Here is a 15,871-nt window from a genome sequence, read left to right on the forward strand (position 1 = left end):
CAATGAATTCACGGTGTTCTTATTTCAATTTCCAGGAGTGTATATACAGGTTAAATTGCCTTGGTATCTGTGTCCTGGCAGTTCCTCAAAGCGATATTTTCTGTCGTACGTCACTGTCGTGTTCCACAGTGGTCATTCTACCTGTTCATGACCTATTTAAAATTCCACTCCAACCTGTTGTCTCTAAGGCCGGCAGCCATTTTGGTTGTGGTTCTCCTACTGTCAATGTATCTGACCCATTAAAGGCAAAGTCCCACACGACTTTTTTAAAGAATTATTTAATATTGTGTAAACTGGTATTGCTTTATGTTAGCTCTTTCTACCTGTTCAAAGCTGTTTTAGCTTTTGCAATTTTGAACGTCATATCGAAGCGGAATGTCTCTTCCTAGGTTATTCTTCAATTTACATTGCGCAACAAATTTAAAGGATCACTTTCCCTTAATTGCCTCGCATTCCGTCGCATAAGTTCGAAATTTGGCTCAAAGGTGCCTAAAACCATTCTCTGTAATGGTGCAAAAGCATGGTCCGTCGTCGTACATGGGCTCGGTGACTCTTCAAACAACAAGGTGTCGACACGTGTAAGAAAATACCAGTGCTCAGATGTTCATGTGACGTGTATCGTGGGTTAGTGACGTCCCATTGGCACCAAATTTCACCAAAATTCTGCCCAATGCCACCATGGAGGGGTCACACGATTGGAGGTCGTCACGGCTACTCTTATCCACTTTTCACCCCTTCCTCTGACGCCTCCGCGATGGAATCAGAACAGCGAACCCAGCGTTAGAAATCACATTGCTTTCTTATGGGTGGCCGAGGAAAACATTTCAGACTCAGCGCCGCTCAGAAAAAAAAGGCCTTAGTGGATTGCATAATGGGTGTCAATGAAACCATCCCTTCTCTTGGGGTGCTGACTGCCACACTTTTCGCGGTCGAAAACGACAGTTCACAGTACCATGAGCGACAGGACGGTTTTCTTCACAACGTGCATCTGTTTCTTCGGCCACCCTTAAGAAAACAGCGTGATTTCGGCGCTGGGTGTCGCGGTTCTGATCTTCATCGCAGAGGCGTCGAAAGAATGGGTGGATTTTGGGTAAGAGGGGCTGTGACGACCTCTGCGGCGGCGGCGCGGTTCCTTTCTGTCCCTTTTACCTACACCTACCTGTGAACTCTTCGCAGCAGATCACCGGTAGGAAAGCCGAGCAGAAACCTACCGTACTGCGACTCACACCAGGCTGCATACAACGTAACTATTCTAAAAATCGGGATAATGTGGAAAAACTGCCAAAACGTCGGTATATTCTGAAGTTCAGAATTACACGTTCAGTGCCAAGCCCGTTCCAATCCTAACACAGTCATGCACAAACCCTTTCATTCACGTTAGCAAGTTAATGGTAACGTAATTTCGAGATATGAACAGCTACTAAACACATATTGTTCTCTAATCAAATTGTTCTCTAATCAAACTGCTCGCCATACTATTAAGTTTATCAGAGTCTAAAGCACTCAGGTTTTTAGTCATCGATCTGCTCGATATGCCACGCGGAATTACTCTTTCCTCACATACAAAATTACTTAAAAATCCGTACTTTCTTATAAAAAAAGAAAAAAACACAGCGGGATAAATAGGCCTTCACTTTAAAGCACTTTTGAAACATGTAGCACAACTAAAACCGGCAAACAATAATTTCCTTTGGAGCTCCTACTACATACGACAGTACCATTGAAAGGCTGGGCTCCGACTCGTTACACTGCTGTAAGCATTCTCTATCTCCAAGAGACAAAAGATGCGCGAAGAATACTCCGTTCTGATTGGTAGGTTTCCTTTAAGGCCAATAGAAAAACATTCTCCCGTGTTAGTCCTCGCTTTTCATGACTAACCAAACAACAAATAACACACTTTCGAATTGTAATTTTTCCCGAAATAAATATTAAATATTCTACTATTTTATATATACTTTACGTTATTAACTATTTTAATTTGCACTCGAACTAGCTTTCCTTTTACCATAAACTTACTTAACATATTATAATACAAAATTCCCCGTCGTCTGCAATCACACTGTCTTAAAAATTTCTCACGCTAGTTCGTACAGCGTTTGTCAGTATAACAATGATCTATATATTTACTTAAGACCACATTCACGCATCATTCACACTACTAAAAAGATGTATAACAGTGGACAAACATAAAGAAAGAAAAAAGCCTTAAAGAAATAAACAGAACAATTCACAAAAACATTCTCTTGACCTGTTTCTTGAGTGTCTGTCCTCTACTGTCCTCTGGTGGATGAAAATTAGAACTACGTACTCGATTGTATCCGCTTCAGACCATCTGTCACTGTGCACGCATGAGTCATTCTCCCGACAGGAGCGATATAAAGGCGCCACGCCTCACTTCCTGCCGTCTGATACGTTCTGACAATCCCCACTCTCTTTTTGCCGAAAGTTGGTTTATTAGTGATCACATTTTCACAGCAGTTGCCACAGTGAGATAGTGACACACTGTAGCGAGTGACAGGGACAGTCGAATTTAAATAACCAGTTCTGTTAATACCAAAAATACTCATCTTTTTCTGTTGCTCTTCTTTGGTGTGTATTGAGGGCTCGTTGTACATTTCCTTTCTGTAGCTTATCTTTCGATAATCGTCTAGAGGTTGATCAAGTTGATGTTTCAACAATAATATGAACTGTGGTGGAATTTCTGCAGAATTACACATGTATACAGGGTGTTACAAAAAGGTACGGCTAAATTTTCAGGAAACATTCCTCACACACAAATAAAGAAAAGATGTTATGTGGACATGTGTGTGGAAACACTTAATTTCCATGTTAGAGCTCATTTTAGTTTCGTCAGTATGTATAGTACTTCCTCGATTCACTGCCATGATTCCATATGGAATACTCTACCTGCGCTGCTAGAACATGTGCCTTTACAAGTATGACACAACATGTGGTTCATGCACGATGGAGCTCCTGCACATTTCAGTCGAAGTGTTCGTACGCTTCTCAACAACAGATTCGATGACTGATGGATTGGTAGAGGCGGACCAATTCCATGGCCTCCACGCTCTCCTGAACTCATCCCTCTTGACTTTCATTTATGGGGGCATTTGAAAGCTCTTGTCTACGCAACCCCGGTACCAAATGTAGAGACTCTTCGTGCTCGTATTGTGGACGGCTGTGATACAATACGCCATTCTCCGGGGCTGCATCAGCGCATCAGGGATTCCATGTGACGGAGGGTGGATGCATGTATCCTCGCTAACAGAGGACATTTTGAACATTTCCTGTAACAAGGTGTTTGAAGTCACGCTGGTACGTTCTGTTGCTGTGTGTTTCCATTCCATGATTAATGTGATTTGAAGAGTAGTAATAAAATGAGCTCTAACATGGAAAGTAAGCATTTCCAGACACATGTCCACATAACATATTTTCTTTCTTTGTGTATGAGGAATGTTTTCTGAAAGTTTGGCCGTACCTTTTTGTAACACCCTGTATTCAGTCATTTCACTTCACAATGCAAATCAATAAAACACACATAACTCGTTCTCCATCCTCGCACTTCAAACTCGTACAACCAACAGTACAAAAGAACAAAGATTTACCTCTAACAACATGTAGCAAAGAAATTACAACCATATATCGATCTATTTACGCAAAACAATCTTTGGAACACATATTTCATAAATAAAATACAATTAATTGTCTATGTTTTTTGAGAAGTCCATAATCATCGTAATTCCGTTAAGTATTGACAAACAATGACATTTAAACATTCTCGCATTGCTATGTAGTAGTGGATTTTTGGTTTTTATGTCTTTGTTGCGGCATCGTTGACTTCATATGATCGAAGATCAGTTAGTGTATGTATCTCACCATAATAAGTTTTATTACAACGTCTGCAGTGGAACTGGGCTGAATTGTGGTAAAATTTGGTGCCTACGTGACATCATTAACCAACCTTACAGCTCGTACAAAGTTCTGGACTGTGGACCTTTTCTTTTTAGTGTGTCGTCGCCTCGCTGTCTGAAGCGTGAGGCCGCAGTCCGCCATGCTTGTGCACCACCACAGGAGGAGGTCGAGGGCAGATTTCGAACTTATGTGTTGGAATGAGAGACAGTCATGAGGTTTCGAAAGACCGATCCTTTAATTTCGCTGTGCAGTGTAGATAATGGAAGCAGGTGACTTGTTTCAGATTCTGTCCATTCAGGTTTAGATCTGCAGATATTGACACCTTACTGAATACCAATTTCCACTATTTCCGTGCTTTCTGAATTTTTCAGACTGGCTTTTAAAAATTATTCCGCAAAAAAGCTTGGATTAGTAGAAGCATACTTTTAATATGCTAAATAGAAATCTTGATTACGTGTGAGTTCACCCTAAAGTACAGTCTGGTATTCTGCGTCTGATTGCTAACTAAGGCGAAATCAGTGTATCACATTTGTTGATGTCAGTTCCGTGAAAACTTCCAAGTTTTATAACTACCCGCGTTCAATTTCTCCTTCTAAGCTGCAGATGATGTGTTTTAATGCTTTATCACTGATGAAGCCATGAAGATATAATTCATTTCAGTGAGCCGCATTATTTAATGACATCTGAGTTACGCAGTATTAATTAACTGTAGAGATCAGTGTATCAGATTTGTTAATGTCAGTTCCGTGATAACTTCCAAGTTTCATAATTGTCTGTGTTTAATACCCCCTTCAAAAGCTGCAGATGATGTGTTTTAATGCTTCATCAAAATGGTTCAAATGGCTCTGAGCACTATGGGACTCAACATCTGTGGTCATAAGTCCCCTAGAACTTAGAACTACTTAAACCTAACTAACCTAAGGACATCACACACATCCATGCCCGAGGCAGGATTCGAACCTGCGACCGTAGCGGTCACGCGGTTCCAGACTGAAGCGCCTTTAACCGCACGGCCACACCGGCCGGCAATGCTTTATCATTGATGAAGCCACGAAGATATAATTTATTTCAGTGAGCCGCATTATTAAGTGACATCCGAGTTACAACGTACGCAGTATTAATTAACAGTAGAGATCCGCGTGAGACATATCCAACAACATCATTTTATTTGATTCTAGACACTACGGTACAAATATTGAGCGTCTTGATTCATAGTTAATGTTTTCTTTTTTCGTTTCAGTCCATGTCAGATTTCTGCTATATGACAGTTTGCTTTTCTGCAGGAAGTATGCCTCTTTGCGTAATTTTTTGTTTAGTTTTCCGTGTGTCGCGCGACCGTTGCATACAAGGAAGAATACCTCGCATCCCTCTATCAGGGGTGTTTCTACAGCCTGTATCAAAGACGCCTAGGATGTTTCCGGACCATGCTGATAATTTTAAAATGGAATGCATACTTTGAAACTCTGGAACCTCCACAAAGAGAGAAGCTCTTAGAAAACGTGTATGAAGAAGCACAACGAAAATCAATTCAGTATGAACACTAGCGATACCGCAAGGGCAACTGCTAATTACACTACTGTCCATTAAAATTGCTACACGAAGAAGAAATGCAGATGATAAACGGGTATTCACTGGACAAATATATTATGCTAGAACTGACATGTGATTACATTTTCACGCAATTTGGGTTCACAGATCCTGAGGAATCAGTACCCAGAACAACCACCTCTGGCAGTAATAACGGCCTAGATACGCCTGGGCATTGAGTCAAACAGAGCTTGGATGGCGTGTACAGGTACAGCTGCCCATGCAGCTTCAACACGATACCACAGTTCATCAAGAGTAGTCACTGGTGCATTGTGACGAGGCAGTTGCTCGGCCACCATTGACCAGACGTTTTCAGTTGGTGAGAGATCTGGAGAAGGTGCTGGCCAGGGCATCAGTCGAACATTTTCTGTATCCAGAAAGGCCCGTACAGGACCTACAACATGTGTCGTGCATTATCGTGCTGAAATGTAGGGTTTCGCAGGGATCGAATGAACGGTAGAGCCACAGATCGTAACACATCTGAAATGTAACGTCCTCTGTTCAAAGTGCCGTCATTGCGAACAAGAGGTGACCGAGACGTGTAACCAATGGCACCCCATACCATCACGCCGGGTGATACGGCAGTATGGCGATGACGAATACACGCTTCCAATGTGCGTTCACCGCGATGTCGCCAAACACGGATGCGACCACCATGATACTGTAAACAGAACCTGGATTCATCCGTGCACCCAGGTTCGTCGTTGAGTACACCACCGCAGGCGCTCCTGTCTGTGACACAGCGTCAAGGGTAACGGCAGCCATGGTCTCCGAGCTGATAGTCCGTGCTGCTGCAAACGTCGTCGAACTGTTCGTGCAGATGGTTGTTGTCTTGCAAAAGTTCCCATCTGTTGACTCAGGGATCGAGACATGGCTGCACGATCCGTTACAGGCATGAGGATAAGATGCCTGTCTACTCAACTACTAGCGATACGAGACCGTTGGGATCCACCACGGCGTTCCGTGTTACCCTGTCCTGAACCCACCGATTCCGTATTCTACTTGCAGTCATTGGATCTCGACCAACGCGAGCCGCAATGTCACAATACGATAAACCGCAATCGCGATAGGCTACAATCAGACCTTCATCAAAGTCGGAAACGTGATGGTACGCATTTCTCCTTCTTACACGAGGCATCATAACAACGTTTCACCAGGCAACGCCGGTCAACTTCTGTTTGTGCATGAGAAATAGGTTGGAAACTTTCCTCATGTCAGCACGTTGTAGGTGTCGCCACTGGCGCCAACCTTTTGTGAATGCTCTGAAAAGCTAATCATTTGCATATCACAGCATATTCTTCCTGTCGGTTAAATTTCGCGTCTGTAGCACGTCATCTTCGTGGTGTAGCAATCTTAATGGCCAGTAGTGTATTATGGTTATTAATGAGTTGCAAATACGGCTGAAGAGCAACTGTTAAACTGAAACTATCGATATAACTGAAATTCGCTTTACAAATTACGATTGCGTTGTGCCGCGTTATCTGCTATCAGATTGCTGTTAATCAAGTGTACATGCCCGCCGTGTTGCGCACGCGCCATCTTGCTACAGCTAGGGCAGGCTTGTACACTTCTCCAGCAGGCCGGCGAGCTACGAAATTGGCAATTTTCAACGTATTTTTAAAAATACATGCTGTGCGCCTTAGTAGCTAAAATTTTGGACAGTGCATCTCTACCGGTGTATTCTTCCTGTATGAAAAATTTCATTGTGGATTTCGACATGTCGGATTGGACGATTCCGTTGTTGGCGTATAACTATCTGACGGCAGCGTGCCCTTTAGCCTCTACAGTGAAGGAGGTCTGGTAGTAACTGCTACTTGTGATGCAGGTGACGGTTGGCATATTCACGAACACCGGCGTGAAGAAGATGGACATACGCGACGTGAACACCGCGCCCGACATCGTGGACACTGGCGCTGTGAGAGACGCCAAGGAGATATCCAGAATCACGGAGATCACCTTCTCGCTGGAGGAGGAGGACGTCGGCTGCTGCTTCTCGACCTGCGAAGACCTGAGCGACGCCGGCGAGTTCCTGTCCAGGTTCCGGCTCTTCTGCAACCAGGTGAGTGCGGGGGCGACAGCACGCCACACCCACGCACGCCAGCGGAGGCGCCGCCTAGGTTCACACAGATACATGGTGTTTCAAAAATGACCGGTATATTTGAAACGGCAATAAAAACTAAACGAGCAGCGATAGAAATACACCGTTTGTTGCAATATGCTTGGGACAACAGTACATTTTCAGGCAGACAAACTTTCGAAATTACAGTAGTTACAATTTTCAACAACAGATGGCGCTGCGGTCTGGGAAACTCTATAGTACGATATTTTACACATATCCACCATGCGTAGCAATAATATGGCGTAGTCTCTGAAAGAAATTACCCGAAACCTTTGACAACGTGTCTGGCGGAATGGCTTCACATGCAGATGAGATGTACTGCTTCAGCTGTTCAATTGTTTCTGGATTCTGGCGGTACACCTGGTCTTTCAAGTGTCCCCACAGAAAGAAGTCACAGGGGTTCATGTCTGGCGAATAGGGAGGCCAATCCACGCCGCCTCCTGTATGTTTCGGATAGCCCAAAGGAATCGCACGATCATCGAAATATTCATTCAGGAAATTAAAGACGTCGGCCGTGCGATGTGGCCGGGCACCGTCTTGCATAAACCACGAGGTGTTCGAGTGTCGTCTAAGGCAGTTTGTACCGCCACAAATTCACGAAGAATGTCCAGATAGCGTGATGCAGTAATCGTTTCGGATCTGAAAAATGGGCCAATGATTCCTTTGGAAGAAATGGCGGCCCAGACCAGTACTTTTTGAGGATGCAGGGACGATGGGACTGCAACATGGGGCTTTTCGGTTCCCCATATGCGCCAGTTCTGTTTATTGACGAAGCCGTCCAGGTAAAAATAAGCTTCGTCAGTAAACCAAATGCTGCCCACATGCATATCGCCGTCATCAATCCTGTGCTCTATATCGTTAGCGAATGTCTCTCGTGCAGCAATGGTAGCGGCGCTGAGGGGTTGCCGCGTTTGAATTTTGTACGGATAGAGGTGTAAACTCTGGCGCATGAGACGATACGTGGACGTTGGCGTCATTTGGACCGCAGCTGCAACACGGCGAACGGAAACCCGAGGCCGCTGTCGGATCAGCTGCTGCACTAGCTGCGCGTTGCCCTCTGTGGTTGCCGTACGCGGTCGCCCTACCTTTCCAGCATGTTCATCCGTCACGTTCCCAGTCCGTTGAAATTTTTCAAACAGATCCTTTATTGTATCGCTTTTCGGTCCTTTGGTTACATTAAACCTCCGTTGAAAACTTCGTCTTGTTGCAACAACACTGTGTTCTAGGCGGTGGAATTCCAACACCAGAAAAATTCTCTGTTCTAAGGAATAAACCATGTTGTCTACAGCACACTTGCACGTTGTGAACAGCACACGCTTACAGCAGAAAGACGACGTACAGAATGGCGCACCCACAGACTGCGTTGTCTTCTATATCTTTCACATCACTTGCAGCGCCATCTGTTGTTGAAAATTGTAACTACTGTAATTTCGAAAATTTGTCCGCCTGGAAATGTACTGTTGTCCCAAGTATATAGCAACAAACGGTGTATTTCTATCGCTGCTCGTTGAGTTTTTATTGCCGTTTCAAATATACCGGTCATTTTTGAAACACCCTGTACCTGCCCGCCCGCCCGCCCCCTGCTGGAGCCTGCCACGTGTACGTCTGCAACCCTGCGAGCCACCTTACGGTGTGTGTGTCGGGAAGTGTTACTGATGCCACGCACTTTTCCCGCCTTTCCTGTTCCGTTCGTTAGCGGTACACGGGAACAACAACTGTCGTAAGACCTCCAGTTTCACCTCATTTCCCCCGCCGTGATCATTTCGCGACTGTGTGAGGGAGGGAGTAACACGTTGCTCGACTAATTTTGGAATACACGCTCTCGAAATATTGACACTAAATTTCGCCGTCGTGCCCAGCTCTTTTCTTGCAGCGTCTGCTACTGGACATTATGGAACACTCCAGCGGCGCTCTCGAGTTCACTAGACCAGCGCCACTTGGATCAAGAGGGTCTCTGCGCTGAGCAGCCATCGTACACGTCTTGTCCGCACAAGAGCAGTTTCTGGTCCTAGGCACTTCTTGAAACGTTTTCTTTTCTGACTATACAGGGTGTTACAAAAAGGTACGGCCAAACTTTCAGGAAACATTCCTCACACACAAATAAAGAAAAGATGTTATGTGGACATGTGTCCGGAAACGCTTAATTTCCATGTCAGAGCTCATTTTAGTTTCGTCAGTATGTACTGTACTTCCTCTATTCACCGCCAGTTGGCCCAATTGCAGGAAGGTAATGTTGACTTCGGTGCTTGTGTTGACGTGCGACTCATTGCTCTACAGTACTAGCATCAAGCACATCAGTACGTAGCATCAACAGGTTGGTGTTCATCACGAACGTGGTTTTGCAGTCAGTGCAATGTTTACAAATGCGGAGTTGGCACATGCCCATTTGATGTATGGATTAGCACGGGGCAATAGCCGTGGCGCGGTACGTTCGTATCGAGACAGATTTCCAGAACGGAGTTGTCCCGACAGGAAGACGTTCGAAGCAATTGATCGGCGTCTTATGGAGCACAGAACATTCCAACCTATGACTCGCGACTGGGGAAGACCTAGAACGATGAGGACACCTGCAATGGACGAGGCAATTCTTCGTGCAGTTGACGATAACCCTAATGTCAGCGTCAGACAAGTTGCTGCTGTACAAGGTAACGTTGACCACGTCACTGTACGGAGAGTGCTACGGGAGAACCAGTTGTTTCCGTACCATGCACAGCGTGTGCAGGCACTATCAGCAGCTGATTGGCCCCCACGGGTACACTTCTGCGAATGGTTCATCCAACAATGTGTCAATCCTGATTTCAGTGCAAATGTTCTCTTTACGGATGAGGCTTCATTCCAACGTGATCAAATTGTAAATTTTCACAATCAACATGTGTGGGCTGACGAGAATCCGCACGCAATTGTGCAATCACGTCATCAACACAGATTCTCTGTGAACGTTTGGGCAGGCATTGTTGGTGATGTCTTGATTGGGCCCCATGTTCTTCCACCTACGCTCAATGGAGCACGTTATAATGATTTCATACGGGATACTCTACCTGTGCTGCTACAACATGTGCCTTTACAAGTACGACACAACATGTGGTTCATGCACATTGGAGCTCCTGCACATTTCAGTCGAAGTGTTCGTACGCTTCTCAACAACAGATTCGGTGACCGATGGATTGGTAGAGGCGGACCAATTCCGTGGCCTCCACGCTCTCCTGACCTCAACCCTCATGACTTTCATTTATGGGGGCATTTGAAAGCTATTGTCTACGCAACCCCGGTACCAAAGGTAGAGACTCTTTGTGCTCGTATTGTGGATGGCTGTGATACAACACGCCATTCTCCAGGGCTGCATCAGCGCATCAGGGATTTCATGCGACGGAGGGTGGATGCATGTATCCTCGCCAACGGAGGACATTTTGAACATTTCCTGTAACAAAGTGAAGTCACGCTGGTACGTTCTGTTGCTGTGTGTTTCTATTCCATGATTAATGTGATTTGAAGAGAAGTAATAGAATGAGCTCTAACATGGAAAATAAGCGTGAAGGAATGTCCACATAACATATTTTCTTTCTTTGTGTGTGAGGAATGTTTCCTGAAAATTTGGCCGTACCTTTTTGTAACACCCTGTATACTACGAGGCGTGTTTTTTTTAAAGTAAGGTCCGTTTGAACATAGGTACACAACGAAAGATTATTTCAAAAAAGTAAAATTATTTTCAGAAAGTACATACTTCACTCTATTCTTCGACGTAGTTGCCAAGTTTGTTGAAACACGTATCATACCTCTCAACCAATTTTAAAATACCCTCTTCATAAATACTTGCCGCCTGCTCCGATAACCAAGAGTTCACTGCCGTTTTCACGTCGTCCTCACCATTGTAACAGCTGCCACTGAGGTGTTGTTTGAGGTGGAGGAGCAGATGGTAATCGCTCGGCGCAAGATCAGGACTGTAGGGTGGGTGGTCTTAAACGTTCCAGCCAAAACTGTCCAATAAATCGCGGGTCTGACCTGCAGTGTGAGGTCTTGCATTGTCATGGTGAAGGACAATTCCCCTTGTCAGCATGCCGCGTCTTTTGTTTTGAATCTCTCTGCATAGCTTTCTAAGGTTCAAATGGCTCTGAGCACTATGGGACTTAACTTCTGAGGTCATCAGTCCCCTAGAACTTAGAACTACTTAAACCTGACTAACCTAAGGACATCACACACATCCATGCCCGAGGCAGGATTCGAACCTGCGACCGTAGCGGTCACTCGGTTCCAGACTGTAGCGCCTAGAACCGCTCGGCCACTCCGGCCGGCAGCTTTCTAAGGGTTTGGCAGTATGCTTCTGCAGTGATAGTGGTTCCTCGTTGCATGAAGTCGACCAACAAAACATCATGCCTATCCCAAAACACCGACGCCATGATTTTGCGCTGGGACAGAGTCTGCTTGGCCTTCACCTTTACAGGCGAGTGTGTGTGTCTCCATTCCATGCTCTGTTGCTACGATTCGGGCGTGATATGCGAAATCCATGTTTCCCCTCCACTTACGATCTGACTCAAGAAGCCATCACCTTCTTCGTGATAACGAGTCAAGAACTTCATAAGACACTCAAATCTTTGGTTTTTGTGGCCCTCTGTTAGGAGTTTTGGGACCCAACGGGAGCACAGTTTCCTAAACTTTACGTGTTCAGAAACAATGTTGTAAAGCACTGATCTCGACAAGTCAAGTAACTTCGTTTGAGAGACCTGTTATTGTGAAGCGCCTGTTCTCACGAATCCTCGCTTCAACTGAAGCCACCAAACCGTCTGTAATCAAAGAAGGGCGACCGGAGCGGTCCTCATCATGGACGCTGTCACGGCTATCTTTGAGTTCTCGTACCCACTTACGCACTTTGCTTTCACTCATAACAGTATCACTGTACACTTTGCAAATCTGTCGATGAATTTCTGCAGCAGACACGTTCTTTTATGACAAAAACCGTATCACTGAGCGAACCTCACACGTGGCGGGCGAGTTGATAGTCTTAAACATTTTGAAAGCACAGAACAGAACCGTACAGGTTAGCTACGGAGCTGAAACTGAGCACTAGACTTGGCCACTGTTTCTATGTTTCGATACAGTGTATCGATACCTGGAACTGTTTCAGTGTTTCGGAACGGCTATGGTTCACTGTTTCGAAACAGTGGTGTTTCATTCCGCCCTTGTCTCGGATCTCGAGCCAGACACAGAAACTGTATCGTTGTTTCAAAATAAGACTGTTTCAGTCCACCTGTGCCTGGAACGGACTAATTGTATCGAAACAGTGATGTTTCATTCCGCTCTGTGCCGGACGAGATTCGGGCTCGGCACAGGTACTGAAACACAACATACCACTTCGTGAAACACTTTCAAGAGTGTCGAAACCTTTTGACAAACAATAGCATGAAGCTCAAGATATCCGAAAATAAAGCTTCGTTTCTAGCTGACTGTCCTATTCCGAAATGGCGTAACATCTGCTTTATAAACACTAACCAAACAATAAAACAACGCATACTATTCGCATTCAAAATGGTAAATATGTGAAACTCATTCAGTTAAATTACACTTTTTTTATAACATACGCTTCTCTGTTCATGTACAGTAATCATATTAATAAACGCAAGTTCAAAAAAAAAATGGCTCTGAGCACTATGGGACTTAACATCTATGGTCATCAGTCCCCTAGAACTTAGAACTACTTAAACCTAACCAACCTAAGGACAGCACACAACACCCAGCCATCACGAGGCAGAGAAAATCCCTGACCCCGCCGGGAATCGAACCCGGGAACCCGGGCGTGGGAAGCGAGAACGCTACCGCACGACCACGAGATGCGGGCAATAAACGCAAGTAAGACTACAACATTTTAAATAAAAAAAGGCGTAGAGTGACAGTTATTAGACATGTATATAAATCTGATGCAAGTATAATTGCAAGCAATCTGTTTGACATATCACTGATAGTGTAATGGTGAACGGGAAGCATCGTAAATTCATAGTAACGGTTCGAAACACCTTGAAACACAAACTTTTTTTCTGTTATATTTTGTTATTTATTCGAATTATTTGGCGTTATTTGTGAGTCTATAGTCACTGTGTCTATTATCCACAATGATTCCCCTTGTGTGCATGGAAATTAGCAGGATGGGTACATTAGCCATACTAATGGAATGTGGGAATCCCAGTAGCATATCTGTTGTTTCTGCAGTTTGCTCCCACCTCCAGTTCCGTTCAGGGTGGTTCTCCTGTCTTCAGTTAAAGCTTTCCTCAGCCAATTGAAAAGTATGAAAGTCACATGACACAAAAGCAGCGCATTTGCTGCAGGAAATACTAAACTGCCAACACGTCTGAGTGATAGTTTCATACTTTCTGCGATATGATTAGCGCTCTCGCACCTCATTTGTGTTTATATGGACATACTTATACAGTAGACATTCAAGATGATAAAATGTGTAGGTTTATTAGATTACAAAACAAACTGTTTCACTGTTTCGAAACACCGTATCGAAACATTACATTGTACTGTTTCATTTGTTTCGAAACATTTACGTGTTTCAGTTTGCCCATCTCTACTGAGCACAGTCGTTCCCGAGGGATGCCGGTACACGACGCACGCGCTCGTTGCGGTATTCCCACGAACTACTAGTGTCTACAACAAAACGGACCTTACTTAAAAAACACGCCTCGTATATTTTTAGTGACATATTGATAACCTTATACGTTCTTATATTTCGTGAGTGTGAAACTGTTGTTCACACACTTACATCCAGTAATTCACATGACAGTTACGCAAGATCGATTATTGTGAGCTTAATAATGATGAACTAGTATTAGTGGAGGACGAGTTTCAAATAGTTTTTTTTAGAAACTTTCATATTTGTAAATGCTGAATATTACATTTCAGAACCATTTCTGGTAGATAGTTATGAAGTATTAGTTAAGTTATCTCATCGACATTGGTGTCCGGTCATTGATATTAGGCTACCAGTTCTGTTCCAAGTCACATTATTCATAAAGCAGCAGTTTTGCTCTGAAACGTCCAAAAAATAAAACACCAAAATAGGTTCCCTTTTATCATCGTTTGGCGACAAGACGAGAACCACTACTCTTTCTGCCTTTGTCTCAAATGATTAGTCTGCTGAACCACTAATCGAGCACCTCTAGACACAGCGGCTTGTTGATTTTATAGAGGTACCTCGGTTGACAATTAATAATCCCGGGTATGTACTGCTCTAAACCAGTAAAAAAAAAAAAGCATCTCGCTGAACACGTTACCTGGAGCACGCCAAAGCACTAGCTGATACACTGCTCCACTCTACCTTACTCGGTATGAGGCTTCCATTTCACAGCAAGCAAACAACTAAAACGTAACACCGAATATCAGTAAGTTGTACGAAAAAATTCGCACGCAAGTGTTACACGAATAACGCAACAAAGAATTGGCTTTTAGTGACCTGATCTCCTGTGAATTCAGCGAAAAAGTTATGAAATATTCGCGGAAAATCAAAATTGCGACCGCAAGGATTAAATCATTATATGGAGTTTTTCTAGAGCAGTAGACACGCTTCGCGCTCGATGTTCAGTTTTAATCTCTCATTACGAAATTTAAGGTACGTATTAATGATGATGATAATAACAACAACAACAATAATAATACTGCCAAAACAGTAACACAGCAAGTATTAAATCACGTTTCATTTTAAGGTTATGCTTCACATTATTGGTTCATACTGCAGTACGATAATAAGGGAACTTAAATGACGTACCTTTTTTGTTTTGCTGATACTAAAATTTTTCCTTCGAATAGCCCATTTTGATTTTTCTAATAGCAGTTCTTCCTCTGGAAATGAAAAAACTTGCACTTTCGATCTTGTCATATAATTTACTTTACGTCCAGTCACACATTTCTGGGGCATTTTGTTTGTCCCTAAGATAAATAGAAAGTGTGCATCACATAAATAACACGAACATTCTAAAACGGTCACGATGTGCAGCATTCACGTTTTCCCAAACTCAGCGCATTGCTACGTAACGTAAGTCATTTGCTGCTGTTACGATTACTCTTGCCATACCGAACGTGCTGTTAGCAGGCATCGAACGGGACTTGGTGATCTAGGTGGCGTTGCCTAAAGGATTCCGTGGCAAAAAGCGCCGCTCTTGCTTGGATCTTCTCATCTCCTCTATTAATCCTACTTGGTGGAAGTCCCAGACTGATGAATAATTTTTAAGAATCGGTCGGACAAGTGTTTCGTATGCCACTTCT

The 15,871-nt window shown here is 43.9% G+C and overlaps 1 protein-coding gene across 1 annotated transcript in view; it reads left to right on the forward strand.

Annotated features, from left to right (window-relative positions):
• LOC126188346 (uncharacterized) overlaps nt 1-15,871 on the forward strand; it is a 204,989-nt gene that overhangs the window by 115,753 nt on the left and 73,365 nt on the right. Inside the window, exon 5 of the mRNA XM_049929945.1 lies at nt 7,325-7,558. Coding sequence (XP_049785902.1) covers nt 7,325-7,558 — 234 coding nt within the window. The remainder of the gene's footprint in view (nt 1-7,324; nt 7,559-15,871) is intronic.

Source organism: Schistocerca cancellata, chromosome 5 (genome assembly GCF_023864275.1).
Source record: "Schistocerca cancellata isolate TAMUIC-IGC-003103 chromosome 5, iqSchCanc2.1, whole genome shotgun sequence".
Lineage (NCBI taxonomy): Eukaryota > Metazoa > Arthropoda > Insecta > Orthoptera > Acrididae > Schistocerca > Schistocerca cancellata.